The sequence below is a fragment of the Condylura cristata genome, unplaced genomic scaffold (genome assembly GCF_000260355.1).
Source record: "Condylura cristata isolate star-nosed mole 26May11 unplaced genomic scaffold, ConCri1.0 scaffold00002, whole genome shotgun sequence".
Classification (NCBI taxonomy): domain Eukaryota; kingdom Metazoa; phylum Chordata; class Mammalia; order Eulipotyphla; family Talpidae; genus Condylura; species Condylura cristata.
In genome coordinates this window covers 80,090,914-80,105,386 of record NW_004567103.1, presented here as the reverse complement: position 1 = coordinate 80,105,386, position 14,473 = coordinate 80,090,914, and the positions used below count along the sequence as shown (strand labels likewise).

Sequence of the window (14,473 nt, the reverse complement as noted above, 5' to 3'; positions counted from 1 at the left end):
TTTATTTTACTAATTTAGTTTTACATCATTCTTCATTTTGTGCCTTTTTCCATCTCAGTTGTTTTCCCCATGGACTTCCTTTCTTGTAAATACATGGTTTCTATCCTGGGGCTTGGTCTTATTCATCTGTTTACCCTGACGGGAACTGAGGTCAATTTGAGTTCTGATCACCAGCTCACCCCACGGACTTAGTAAAGCCCAACTAGTTGAGTGTTGTCTGTGTACAATTTTAAGCATACTGACTCCTACTTTGCAACAACACACATTATCTGAATATGTCCCGGGTCCCAATGGGTCCAAATGATCAAGTCGTTGGCACTTAAGCCCTGGAGAAGAGTTCTGACGGCCAAAGAAAAGTCATTTATTTCTCCCAGGCTCATTCTCCTTGATGTTATTCAGTCCCTGATATTATTCAGTAGGTGCCAAGAGCATAGCAACCAATCCATATAAAACAGTATTTTATTTTCATTTTCATCATCACTGTCTTCACTTCAAAGATGCTCCTCACTTGGCATGTTTACTTGACTTTAGCACGTCAAGAAATTTAGTTAAGTTACTTGACTTTCCCAAAGTTGCCCAACTGGTCATCAGTGCTGGGTTTGAATCTAATCCCCAATCCTACCCACTCTTAGTGAACATCTATAGCAGTGTTGAGGTGCTGCTGGATCTCTGGCTTCTGTACAAGCTGCTGTTCTGCACACCTGCCTCAGTGCCACACCTCTGGGACCCCCCTCTGATTCTACTTCCCAGTCAAGGTGTACATCCAGGGTAGAGCCAACTGGGTGGGCGGAGGGCCAGGGAACTAGGGTCTGGCTATTCAACACAGGCCTCCTCTGAGAAGCCGTCTACTCTTTGCTCTGATCTTCCTGTCGTGTTGGCCAAGTTTCCATCATATCTACATGTTGGACTGAGAGGCCTGTCTTGCTCCCTCCACTTCTGGGGGGCCAACAAACACACCTCCTAGTCTATCCTACCCTCCAGCTTGGTGCAGTGGGAGGACCCTGAGGTAGCTCATCTACTTCATGCAGAGGTTCCCATGGGGCAGTGTTGGGGGGCAAGGAGTGGAATGTGAAGGATCTTGAGGGATCATAATGAATGAGGAAGTTAGGAAGTGGGTACTTTAGTTAGTCAGGATCAGGGAACCCCAAGTCTGTTTATCAATCTGAATAAGGAACAATCAACTGGAGCCAGGAGAGTGCCCCCTAGCCCAGATGTCCCAAACTCATTTATCAAACAGACAGCTGGCATCAGGGGGCCCATTACCCAGTGAAAAGTTGAATGTTTAGAACACCAGCACAAAAACACATCGTCAACGCAATGGATCAGTGCTTGTTTCAGCAAAGCAGACCAACTAGCCTGGGAGACTCATTGGGCCTTGTAACCTAGGAGACCCCACTGCCTCAGCCAATCAGCAAGAGACTCAACGTTGAGCTACCCAACTACCAAGCCCCCACTCCTTGCCCAATGTACCTATATAAACCCCTACTCCTTGCCGCCTCAGTGGCTACCCACTTGGGACCCCCCTGTTTGCTCAAAGAGCTTTCTTGTCCTTACTGTCAAAAAATCTCTTGCTTTTCTGCATGGTTCCAATCTCAATGTTAAATTCTTTCCTTTCTGAGACAAGAAGCAAGAATCCCTCAGGTCCCACTCCTGCTCCTAGGCCGATTTCACACACAACATTTACTGTGTGCCAGGTGCCAGTTTAAATTCTTTCTTTGCATTTTTCATTTTCAACTAATTCTCACAGAGACTCTGAGGGGAAAGAACTGTTACTATCCTTATTTTATAAATGAAGAACCCTGGGCTCAGAGAGTTTCAATGACTTGACTGTACAGCTGAAGACCTGTTTTTTGGCAGCACCAGGACACTAATCCAGGCAATCTGGGCTCCAGACCTTCTTTCTTAGTCCACGTCTATAGCTGAGCTAGAAGGTACTTTCTGGTCTTGTGCTGGGCAGGGGAACCTTATGGGGGTCTTGTGTATAGAGTGTCCTTTGAAGGCTCTGCTCTCCCTGTCCTGCTCAGTCAGCCCACTAAGTAGTGACATTGATCCTGCAATCCACAGCCAGGCACAAAATCTGCTGGGAGGGGAATCAGGAGCGAGATTATTATTTCAAGTCAGCTGCACAGCCAGGCCTCAGATAGCAGTGTGACAAGGCCTAAGTGTGACTCCCAGCCTTAGATAGCTTCAGCCCTGCCCCAACCCCCTGCTCTCTGGAAATTGAGGGTGCTTGTATGCTAATTTTATCCAGTTCCTCTTTAGCCCCTAGGTCAGCCACCAATCATCCACAGAAACAGAGAGCTGACCCTGCTCCAAGTGCTGTGGCCCCTGAGGATCTGGACGGGTATTTCCTCAGATTAACTCAGCTAAGCTTTGAAGGGTTTGTCAGAGGAAGCACCTGGGAGAAGTGTGGGTTATAACAACTCTCCTTCTTCTTACTGGCATCAGACAGACCCGGGTTTGGGTCCCCTCAGTCTCTTCTAGTGTGTGTCCTCTATCAGGTTAATCCTATCAGTTAATGATATTACTACTGTATAAATTTCCCAAAGCTTAATGGCTAGAAGCCACAACCATCTATGATTGCTTAATTCTTCTAATATATTTTTTAAAGATTTATTTATTTATCCATACAGAACTGGGGTATAGGCCAGAGTTTGCGGAGGGTGAGAGAATTCACCAGAGACGGAGTGGGGAGCAGAACAGGCAGATCTACCAAGTAGACTGCTGAGGGGAGCAGCAGGCGGGTCAGGAGAGGTCTGCCACGCCATGTGGTCACCTCCGGGGCAGGTGGGAATCGAACTCATGTGGAAGTGACTTAAGCTTCTTAGTGCTGTGCTTTAACCCACTGCGCCACTAGGGAGGGCCCTAATTCTTCTAATATTTTTAAGGGGAAGGATGTCCTAAAGGAACTCTGCAGAGTCTTGTGGACTCCACCCCCTACTCCAGCTTTTTGGACTCTACCCCCTACTCCAGTGATTGGAAACTACAACTCCCAGCAGTACCAGGGAGAGAACTGTGAGGATCCAAGCGCGGAGCTAGCAGGAATTCTGGGCCATTGGGAGATAAATATGGTGCCATTGCATCTCTTGCTCTCTCGCTCAGGAAATGGCTCTCTGGACTACGTGACTGGGCGTTTTCAGTCAGCGGAGCTGGTAAGGTATTCCAGTTACTTTGTATCCCACTCTCTTTCCCTGGGTTGTTTCCTGTTCCTTTTCCCTTTTTGTAAACAAACCCATTTTGACCCTTTTGTATGCGCTTGCAGTATAACTGAATTTTAAGCGTGCAGGTGAGACCCCACTGACAAGTGGCCCAAGTTCACCCTGGTCTGCCCTGTAACAATATGAGAAGATATGCTATGACTGGCCTGCCAGTCTCTGCTGGATTTGTTAATCTGACCATGAAAGATGTCCTCAAACAGGGCAACTGCCTCTCTCCTCTCTCCCCTACACACAGACACACACACACACACACACACACACACACACACACACACACACACCAGAGTTTGCTCACACTCCAGTGGGCTAGCCCAGACATGTTTTCATGACACGGAGGGAACAGAGTGTGAAAGAGTGACAGACCCAGCTTCGGATGAGCTTGGCTGCAAAATCGCCTTGGATCTAAGGATGGTGAATTAGAGCCACCTGAGAATTCCTTAACCTGCCGTGACTCCGTTTGCTCATTTATAAGAAAGGACTGTATTAGTCATTTCAGGTGATACTCTAGTCGGATGTGTGCCTCAGTCAAGTGGAGGCACATGTGGTGGCATGGGAGAAGGGGTGGGAAAATTTCCTTAAACTCACAAGTCAGCCCTCCCTGGTGGCCCAGTGGGTTAAAGCACAGCACTTCAAGCTAGCTACAGCCACTTCTGTGCGAGTTCGACGCCCAGCCATGGAGGTGACCCATATGGTGTGGCAGACCGCTCCTGACCCACCTGCTGCTCCCCTCAACAGTATATTTCATTGATTTGCCTGTCCTTCTCTCCTCTCTGGCTCTGGTGAATCCTCTCACCACCCCTGTATCTCTGGCCTGTATCCCAGTTCTGCATGTATAAATAAATAAAGCTTTAAAAAAAAAAAAACTCACAAGTCCTAGAGAGAAAGTCACTACACTCTGGAGGGAGTCACATGCTGAGGGAGCTGGCTCTGTCAAGTGGCAGGAAGTGAGAGAGAGCACGATTGAGGGGGGCAGTATCCTTGGACAAGCCTTTATCAGGAGTCAGGGTGGGGTGCATGAGCAAAAGGTGAGAGAATATTCCCTTGGGGCATTTGAATAACACTAGGTCACAGTTAGAGAAAGGTCAAAAAAAGAAGTTAGGACAGGGCACCTGCCTACCTCAGCAGGACCAACCTACCTCAGCAGTACCAACCTATCTCAGTGGTGCTCACAGCCCATGGGTATGTCAAGGCAGCAAGAAATAGGAACTTCTCTAATTCACAATTCAGCTAGTAAAACATGGGCCCTAAGACCTTAATTTTTTTTTTTAGAAAGCATATATAATTTTAATTTTTTTATTACAAAGTTTATTTTTACATCATTTTGCACTTTTTTTTCCATCTCGATTGTAATCCCCGCGGGTTTCCCATCACCAAATCACCCCTGTGCCACCACCATAGTCCCGTGCACTTCCCTCCCTTCCCCCTCCCCCTGTTTTTGATCCCATTCCCCACTCCACCCCCACAAAATGGTATATGGTTGTTCATTATTTTTGTTATTTTCTCGCCTGGTCCATTATACTCCTGCTATGAGTGAAACCATCCGGTATTTTTCTTTCTCTTTCTGGCTTATCTCACTAAGACCTTAATTTTAAAACCTAAAAGGTCCCTGGATTTGATTTGTTTTAGAAAAAAAATCATTCATCATATTTGGGAAACTGTTTGAATGGGTCTTTAGTCACAATAATTAGAGTATGATGTATACCTCCATCTGAGGAAAGACTATGAAGCAGTCGCTGTTCAGAGAAGCTACATGCTCTGCTTAACATTCCTTCATCCCTTCATTTATTTGTGCAACCATCACTCACGTGGTCAGGGCGTCATTCCAAATGTATTTATAGTGTAGGGGACCACTGCATAAGAGCAGCTGCATAAACACAGGACTGGATATAATAGAGAGGAAATGAAACATGAAGGTTGCTGAAGCCTGTGTGAGACATGTCAGGGCCGCTTCCTTGGTGATGAGTTGGGCCCACAGCCCAACGGAATGGGGAGCCGCTGATGGTGTTAGACAGGGAGTGGCAGGGTTAGCTTTGTAATTTCTAAAGATCTCTCAGGCTGCTGTGCAGAGACTGATGCATAGTTGGTTTAGTGCTGTAGAAAGAAGAGAGTAGTTAGATGTTCCAAGCACTCAGACCTGGATCGTTGTGGTGGCAGGGATGGAGAGAATTGTGTGGACTAGAGAGAACTGGAGAGGAAGAACTAGTGGGATCTGGGGCCTGGCGGGTTGTGTGTAAGGGAGGGGAAGCCACCGCATTTGACTGTCAATTTCTGGCTCAGGTACTGGGTGAAGAGAACCACTGGCTGACAGCAAATACAGAAGGCAGAAGAGCCGGGTTTTAGCTGCCTGACCTTTGAGGTACCTGTGTGGAGGCGGTCAATTGACAGATAAATGACAGGAGCTGAGGAGCTGGGCCAGTGTGATCGGGCTTTCAACAGTTAGGGATCAAACCCAAAGCCATGGAAGGCAGTGTTGCATGCTTCCAGCCTTTCTTTGGACTTGACTGCTAGGGTAGGGGTGGACTGCCCATTCTCTGCAAGGATTTTGGCTATGCTGTGCCGATGAACTGTGGTTTGTTCCTGTGGAAAGATGATGATGATGATGATGATGATGATGATGATGATGATGATGATGTGTGTGTGTGTGTGTGAAAGAGAGAGAATGAGACAGAAAGGCACAGAGACCATGTGCACTAACACAGCCCTAAAAAAGTAACAAGTGTTCTTGAGGCATTAATCAGTCTCTCCATGCATGAGTCTTAGCCACAGCAGATGCTGGAATAAGAACTAAAGCTGGAGGGGCTGGGCCTCACTTCAGAACGCCTCGGAGGACCCTCCCTCTCCTCTGTCTCTGCACTTTCTTTTCTCACCATCTACTAGTGAGCAGCAGAGGAATTTGTTCTACTGCTTTTCCTGCTTGCTCTTCTCATACCTCCCTTAAAATGCTCTAATCGATGTCTCACAGGTGTCTTGGTGGTGGAATTTTATGGGAACAACAACTGAAAGGAGAAATAAAACATTGTACAAAAATGCACAATGATGTAAAAATATATAAATAAAAATGGAAAAAAGAAAAAACAAACACTATGATCAAGTCATCTAGGCTTGGCTTTTGATAAGCTAAATAGAAAAAAAAATAGAATATCTTTTCTCCTCCCAATTCTATTTTCATGGCTCTTACTTCCTACAGAGCTTCAGGAAATCAGGTTTGAGATTCAGATCAGAGAGACATCTTGGTTTCAGGCAGTACCTGTTCTTTTCCTTCCCTTGGGCAAAACAAGCACAAAAAAACATCCTGGGAGATAAGGACTAAACAACAAGATGGGAGAAGGGGTGTGCCCCAAGACATGTTAGTTACACATTTGCAAAGTAATATATCCCAGAACCCCTGATATGGCTTAAAATGTTTTTCTTCCAGCCCCCCTAGAGATTTCTGCCAGGGGAAAACAGACAGCTTTCAAGCTCAGCTCCCACACTCCCCTCTCTGCCAAGGGCCAGAGCAGCTCTACTGCTTGTGCTAGAATTATGGGCTACAGTGTACGATGGACTTCTCATGGCCAGATGAGATCTTGAGGGGAGGAAATGCAGCTATCCTGCTGGAGGCTGTCCCAGGTGGGCTGTCTTTGGGGGGCCATCTTGAGGGGACTGTCCTGGTGGGCGGTTGTCCTGGAGAGGCTGTCTTGGATGGGGTTGTACTGGGGGCTGTCCTGGATTGGCTATCCTGCTGGGGGCTATACTGAGGGTTTCTGTCCTGAGGGAACTGTTTTGGGGGGGGGGGTGGAGGCATCCTACTGAGAGATAGCCTGGTGGGGGGCTGTCCTGCTGGGGGCTGCTTTCACCCTGTCCCATTCTGAGCGGTGCTCACACACTTGGGCTACTCCGTCTCAGCTCTTCCCTCTGTTCCTTCCTCAGTTCTGAATTTCTGACCTCGGTTCTACCTTTCACGAGTGACACTGGGCAATCTTTCTAATATCCAAGGCTGAGTTTCTCCTGGGCAAGTGGGAATGACGATACCTCAGACTCAGAGTCACATCACATGTACATCTCTCCCAGGTTTAAATTCACCTGAATCATTTACAACCTGGCACATGCACACAGGAGGAGAGACTAGGGAGAATGTGGTTGTACTCAAGCTGTATCCTAGAGGAAGACTGAAAGGGAGCCGGAGCAGTACTTCTCAGAAAGGGTGAGTGGTTGCACCTTGCTTCTATTCAGCGGTTCACTCCATAAATATTTATTGAACCCCTACAGGTGTGACTAAAACAGACAAAGCCCCCGCATTTATGGAGTGCATATTCTAATGAGCACTAATTCCCACCTTAAAGTTATTACTCCTGTTTGTCACGCAGCATGGGCCAAACTACACACCAATTTCTTTATTTACTGGCAAGTGATCTGATACCCGAGGAAGAATTCACTGGGAGAGATACTGGCTCTGAAGGATTAAAGGATGGTTGTGGTAATGTTGACTAAAGGTGATCTTCATCTTTTGCATTGCATTTAGATGCTCTCTGTAGCCTCACCTTTCCCCCAGATCTAAATTGAAACTCCATTGTCCCATTGTGTGTGGGCTTATGAAAACTCACAAAAGGTTCTGTGTTGAGTGGGCACGTCAGAAAGAGATGGCGAAGAAAACTCAGTGATTTCAGCCGTAGCCAATGACTTTACCAGGTAGTGCTCCGAGCTTTATTAGCTACCGCATCACAGAGGCTGCTTGGTCACTTCAGGCATCCCTCAAAGAGTACTGGTTTCCCCAGGGGGAAACCAGGGTGGGGGGGTTGGGGGGGTGGAGTGGAAGGCTTCTGAGAATCAGCTGCACTTTACACCAGCATCCTCACTGTGTCCACAGTTGTGAGAACCCCAGTTATTCTTGCTGCAGTCCCACAGGGTCTTCTCTGACCCTTTACAGTTAACATTGTCCAGCCAGATCTGTCCAGTGCCTAGATACAGAGAAAGCAAGGAAGGACAGGACCGCAGGGTTTGGGTAAGAATCTACTCCAAGTATTTAACACTTAGTCCAGTCATTATTTGAAATCTCTTCCCATGGGCCTCCCAGCATTCACCTCTTCCCTGAAAACTTACTCCATCCATATCCATCTCCCTCAAATGCCATTATAACTATTCCCCAACCCCCACAACCCCAGCTCTGAAGCACTCACACCTTCTTCAAACATCCTTCCTTCTAATAGACTTGATTTCAAATTAAGAGGTCAGATGAAAATGTTGGGTTGTGTGACTACGTAATTCATACTATAATGTGACAATCTACATGAGGAAAATTTATTTATCTTTTTAAGATTTCTCTCCTGACCCGCCCGCTGCTCCCCTCAGCAGTGTACTTTGTTGATCTGCCTACTCTGTTCCCCACTCTGTCTCTGGTGAATCCTCTCACCGCCCCTGTACCTCTGACTTGTACCCCAGCTCTGTGTACATACATAAACAAATCTTTAGAAATATATATTTTAAATATATTTTTGATTTAAAAGAACTTGGGTGGAGGCCAGAGGTGGGGGATTCCCTAGAGACAGTTCGGGGAACAAAACAGCAGATCTACTGAAATACACTGCTGAGGAGAGCAGTAGGCAAGACAGGAATGGTCTGCTGCTCCATGTGGTTTAGCTCCCTGACCGGGGATCAAACTCAGGTCGCTGTGGTGGGGCTGCCACAATGGTAGCACTGATACTTAACCCCTTGGCCACCAAGGACATCTGAGGAAAATGTGTTTTAAAGGAATATATGTATTTAATAATCCAAGTGGGCTCAGATTAAAAAACTGATATTACTTTTGGGGTGGAGTAAAAGCAGACCAGTTAGGAGCAGACGCAAGAGAATAGAACAATTGTCCTGCTAGGTCAGCTCTTACCACCTAAGAACTAATCTCATCCATGACTTAACTCCTTTACTGAAAATTTAAACCTTTTGCTGACAGACATAAACTGAGTCTTTGAGTACCCCAGGACATCTTTCCAAAACTGACTTTTGAATGTGTCTGCTCTGATTTGCTTTCGCTTCTCATCTCCTTAAAGATTGCTTGGATAAGCTAGGCTTCTATTTGCCAGAAGCTGGGATGAATACCATGTCTGCCATCTTCTCTGTTCTCCCAGTAGCCCCAACAACTTAGCTGTCTTTGAGAGAACCACGCCCCACGCAAACACTGGACCCTGTGGCATTCTGACTTCAAGGCTAATCAGACATTGACCTGAGCTGGACCAGCACAGCCCCAAACAAGCCTTTGCAGCCACTGTGGGGAGGAGACAGCTTCTTTCTTTCAGAACTGTCGAACTGGGAACATATAAGCCTGGGGCCCTGAGTGGTAGGACTTTTCTTTTAATCCAAGCCAAATGAGTCACTTTCAAGCAAAGGGTGTCAACACCCTCCACTTCCCAGGAGACAAGTCCACCTCAACACCTCAAGGAAGGAGGGTCCAGGATGGCAACTCCCTTACCAGCTCCCACATTGTAAATGGCGACTCCTGAGGAGAATCCCAGCATACGGCAGAAGACAGTGGCATCGCTATTGTCCCAGTCATCATCGCAAATTGTTCCCCAGACACCATTATAGTGGACTTCAGCCCTGCCCTGGGTGTAAGAGCCGATGATCCTGGCGAATGATAAGCTTTGGCCTGGCAATAAAGAAAGCACATGAGGAAGAAGTGAGAGAAGAGGTCTGGGCTGGCATGAGGCAGTTTTCTCATGTGGGATGTGATGCCATCAGAGCCAGTGCTTCTGGGGCTGGTCTTGCCAACCCAACCTTGTGTAGGTAGTGATCAAAAGGAGAAAAGAGAACAGAAGGGGGAGATGGAAGGAGGAAGGAAGAAGGGAAGGAAAGGTGAAGAAAAGGAAGGAGATCTATCGCACGGTGACAATATATCATGGGGGCATTCAAGGGAAGAACCCACTAGCTTCTCCCAAGTGAGGAATTTTCCTGAGGGCCAAAGAGTCTCTTCCCTACCAACACGCACAATTTTCAAGTCTAGAATTGACACTAAAGCACAAATTAAAGAGACTAGAAATAGCAATTACCTTTTTCACCTTTTTCTCCCTGTTGTCCTTTCTGCCCAGAAGACCCTGTCACGTGGAGAAGAAGCATATAATTCATAAAGGCCAAGCCAAGGTCTCCTCACCCACCTTTTCCAGCAGTGCAGAAGAGAATAGCTTTTCTGTCTCCAGCTTTGCTCATGACTTGGCCTTGTGGGCAATGCATGTACTGTGGACGCCAGTGGTTGAGCAAGAAGAAACAGCTCCAGCTACAGCAGGAAGGAGTCGAGCTAGCTCAGTGAGGGATGTTTCACAGGTTAAAGACACAGGGTGAGGTGGAGTGGAAGCCTCTCCTCGGTGGAGAGATCTGGCGAGCCATGGAGGCTGTTGCTGGCCTGGCTGGGCAGTGTGCAGGTACAGGCGCACTGGTCTGCTCGCTGAATGCCAGGCCTGAGCCCCTCGGTGCACTCAGTGTCCAGGGCAGTCCTGAGACAGGACTTGTCCACAGAACCAGTAACCTTTTCCCCTCATGGCACCCCAGGTTCCCAAAACCTTTAAACAGAGTCTCTTCTTAGACTCACAAAACAGAAGCAGAGCATTTACCTTTCATTCCGGGTTCTCCCTTTGGACCGATGGGCCCAGGTGCACCCTTGAGGCCTGCCGGCCCTGGGCTTCCCTTTTCTCCCTTCATGCCTGCAAGGCCTGGAGAGAGAGATTAGTGGTGTCAGTTGTCCTCTCTGCGCGGCTTTTCATGGGGAACAACAATCTTGGAGTTTAAAGACTGACTTGTCTGTAACAACCACGTTTCCCCGGTGATGGGTCTGAACATGCAGCTGTGTATTTGGGGCAGCTTGGGATTGGGGGTGAGGAGATGCTTCACACTCGAGTCTGCTGTCAGATAAATACTAGTGGAGAGCATGCTGACAGGGTTCAGAGGTTGTTGGTTCCCAGTGGATGGCACAATTATCTGTGAGTTCTACCCACTCTGGGAGAAATTGCTAGAATGTTTCTAGGCCTCAGTTTATTTAGCAAATTAAAAGAGCAATAGAATATCCAGTGCAGGAGGAAAAAAGTCTGCTCAAAACATTTGCCTGAGAAGTTTGACTTAGCAAGTATTAGTGTGGGGTCCTTGAGAAGATGGGATGCCCGGGCAGATGCCCAGTTAAGTAACCAATTCCAAACAAGGGGTTGGCAAATGAGGGTCATGATGACAATAGTCTACAGAGAAACAGGAGCTCAGGACAGCTCTGAGGGGGGCTCACAGAGAGAGGGAGAGGAACCAGAGTAGACATATGGAAGCAGATAGAGAACTTGCAAGTCACCTGGGAACCAGTGCCTCCTCCAAGTGGCTGTACACCCCAAAGCCACCACCATGATTGCCAACTTCCCAGATATTGCTTTACCCCATCACTCTCAGCCCCCACCCCTCTCTCTATGCCCCTCAGGTTGCTAAGATCCTGGTGTTTCTGGATCTTCCAGATTTATCCTTGTCCAGGTGCAAAACCTGAGGTTTGAGTGACAGACCCTCAACTAGGCTGGGCCCCACACATTCTAGGGGAAGGTCACAGCCTTGTGTCAAAGTCAACAAGACCAGCCCTCCCAGCAAGTGGACTTTCCAGTCATCATTGCTAGAAATTAACATCAAGCCAGTCCTTTCTTTACCTGGAACTCCACTTTCTCCTTTTGTTCCTTTCTGTCCTTGAAATCCTAAGATCAAAATACAAAAAAAAAGAGAAAGTAATAAAACTTAGATATGAAATACTTTTAATCTTAGACATCCTCTGCTTTTTGTCTGATTAATGGAGATGGAAAGATACCTTGATTCTCTATGATCATTTCAAGACTCTTCAGCAGAGTATGAAAGGAGACAGACTGCAGATGAGGGGGGGGGGCGTGTATTGGGGTGAAATAGAAACGTGTTTGTTCAGATGTCTGGGTCAGACAGACTGACCCCGGATCACTAGTGCAGTAATAACCTGACTTGTTGTCTATGTGCCACACCAATCCTTCCTGTTGCACTTTGTTACAAAGTTTTTGAAATAATTACCTTCTTTTATAAAAGACTGTGGTGTGGACTTGGTAGATACCAGGAGCTTTGGGGTCCTCACCCACAGTAAATGGTCAATAACATTTGTTCATTTATCTCACCCAGGCTAAGGTTCATCTGACTAGAGGATGCCATGTCCGGGAAATGTAAAAATAATCTTTACAATAATTGCTGTTGAATCTATTTGTAGTATTAATGTAAAAGATCTTTTTCCCCTTCTCTTCCTCTCCCTTCCTTCTTCCTCCCATCTTTCCTTCTAGTCTTCCTTCCTTCTTTCCACCTGCCCTTTATTCCAGCCCTTTATTCCTGACTTCTGTGGGCCCACTATACCCAGTACTAGACCAAGCCACTGTGGGATACTCACCTGTTGGTTTAGGGACATCATGGTCTCTCATTCTTATGTGCCAATTATGATTTTATTTCAGAGAGATGAGAATCTCCCACAGTCACACAAACTTGGGGGAAATGAAAGCTCATTGTTGACGTGAAGTAAAAGTTATTATAGTTAAAGGGGAAAACAAACAGCTGCTCGTGGGAGCCATACTCATCATCTTGCCTTTGAGAGGAGTTTGGTTCCCTAAATCAAAGATCTACCCCTTTGGTGATCGCCAGAAACCATAGGGAGCTCAGCAACTCTCCTTGCCAGTGGCCTGGGGAGAGCTCCTACCTACGCAAGTTTCTGCTTCCTAACTGTCCTGAGCACCTGCTGTGGGCTGGTGAATGGAACACAGACGAAGGACCTTGCAGGCCACTCCAGATCCTTCTAGGAATAATGAGGAGTCCTGGCTCCTGACAGTGATTAAATGAAAAGCTGGGTGCTATCTGGGAAGGAGAGTTGGGTACCAAAGAACAGGAGGCTGCTGCTGCTGTAGGCATCAACCCCAAGAGAAATGGGGGCAGTGGAAGGAGCCGAAAGTACAGTTACTTCACCCCTTGTTTGAGGGACTTGACTCCATAACAAGAGGTGCTGCTACCTTAGAGGTCAGGGCCTGGCAGGCCTAACTGCCCCCAGGCCAACTGTGCATACTCTGGCTCCTCATCACTGCAGACCATGGAGAGCTTGGGTCTAGTCCATAAAGCCTTGGAAGTCTTCTCCCTGAATGGTGCTTTTCTGTCCAGGCAGCACTGAAGCAGCAGCAGAAAGCCTGCACTCATGTCTGCCTCTGTGGCCTTTCAGAGAGTCACCCTCCAGGAGCCTTGCATTGCTTCCCTGTGTCTCCTGGCCACCTGAGTGTGAGACTGAAATGAGGTCTGCTGGGACAAGTGCTGTGCTTCATGTCTGGTGGGTGCTCAATAAACAGTGCTGTGAGGCCCCTTGGATGTTTTTTGCTCATGTCTGTCTCCCCTCTAGGTGAGCAGCACCCTGCACAGTTCAGAGAAGTCCCAGTGTGGGCCCTGGGCTTGCCCCTGCCTGCCCCAGAACGTTTGCTGTTGACCTGAGGTCACTCCACTGAGATGGCAGATGTTTCCTCTTTGTGTCTGAATAGCATGTGTCAAGCTGAGAGAGGAGAAGCCATATTTGGAAACATATCTTTGGTTGTTATTAAACAGAAGAAGGGTTCATATGTAGGCCCTTGGCTCTCTCTGTCTGTGTCTCTTCCTTCAGACTGTCCCTTAAAAAAGAGCTCAGGAACTTCAGGCACTGCAACCTCCCCTAACTGCCCACCCTCCAAAAGTCATGCCCCTCGCCAGCTGCCTCCATAGTGCCAAACAATAAATATCCTGTGTAGACCGGAACCAGAGGGAAGCCCCTGCTCACTACGCCCCTGCCCCTGGAGGCCTGACCCTCCCCACTTCACTCTCATATGCTCCCTCCCAGCCCCCATCTCCTGGGGACTCAGCATCTTCTAATGCTGTGCTATGCCAGACACCTTGCCAGGGGGTTTACATACCCTGCCCTGTTCCTTCTCTCAGCTGCCACACTAGGATGCAGGGTGATTGATGCAAGGTCACACAGGAGATGAGTGGTGAAGTGAAGATGAGTGGGATTGGAACTCTGGCTTGGCCCCTGCTGGAGCCTCCTGTTTCCCCCCAGCATGCCAGCTCAGTCCTTCCTGGAATGTCCACCCAGTTCTGAAGACTCCAGCCCCACGTGGGCCATCTCTCCCCTTATGAGTAGTCAAAATGGAGTGTACATTAGAGCCACCTGCACAGGGCTTGTTAAAAACAGTTTACTGGACCCTCCCTGGTGGCGCAGCGGGTTAAAGCACAGCACTGAGAAGCTAAAGCCACTT

At 47.6% G+C, this 14,473-nt stretch overlaps 1 protein-coding gene across 1 annotated transcript in view; it reads right to left on the bottom strand.

The window, feature by feature from the left end:
* Positions 1-8,024: 8,024 nt before the first annotated feature.
* Positions 8,025-14,473, bottom strand: part of MARCO (macrophage receptor with collagenous structure) — a 33,865-nt gene continuing 27,416 nt past the window's right edge. The window contains 5 exon segments of the mRNA XM_012725681.1: positions 8,025-8,155; positions 9,661-9,837; positions 10,238-10,282; positions 10,796-10,894; positions 11,855-11,899. Coding sequence (XP_012581135.1) covers positions 8,025-8,155; positions 9,661-9,837; positions 10,238-10,282; positions 10,796-10,894; positions 11,855-11,899 — 497 coding nt within the window.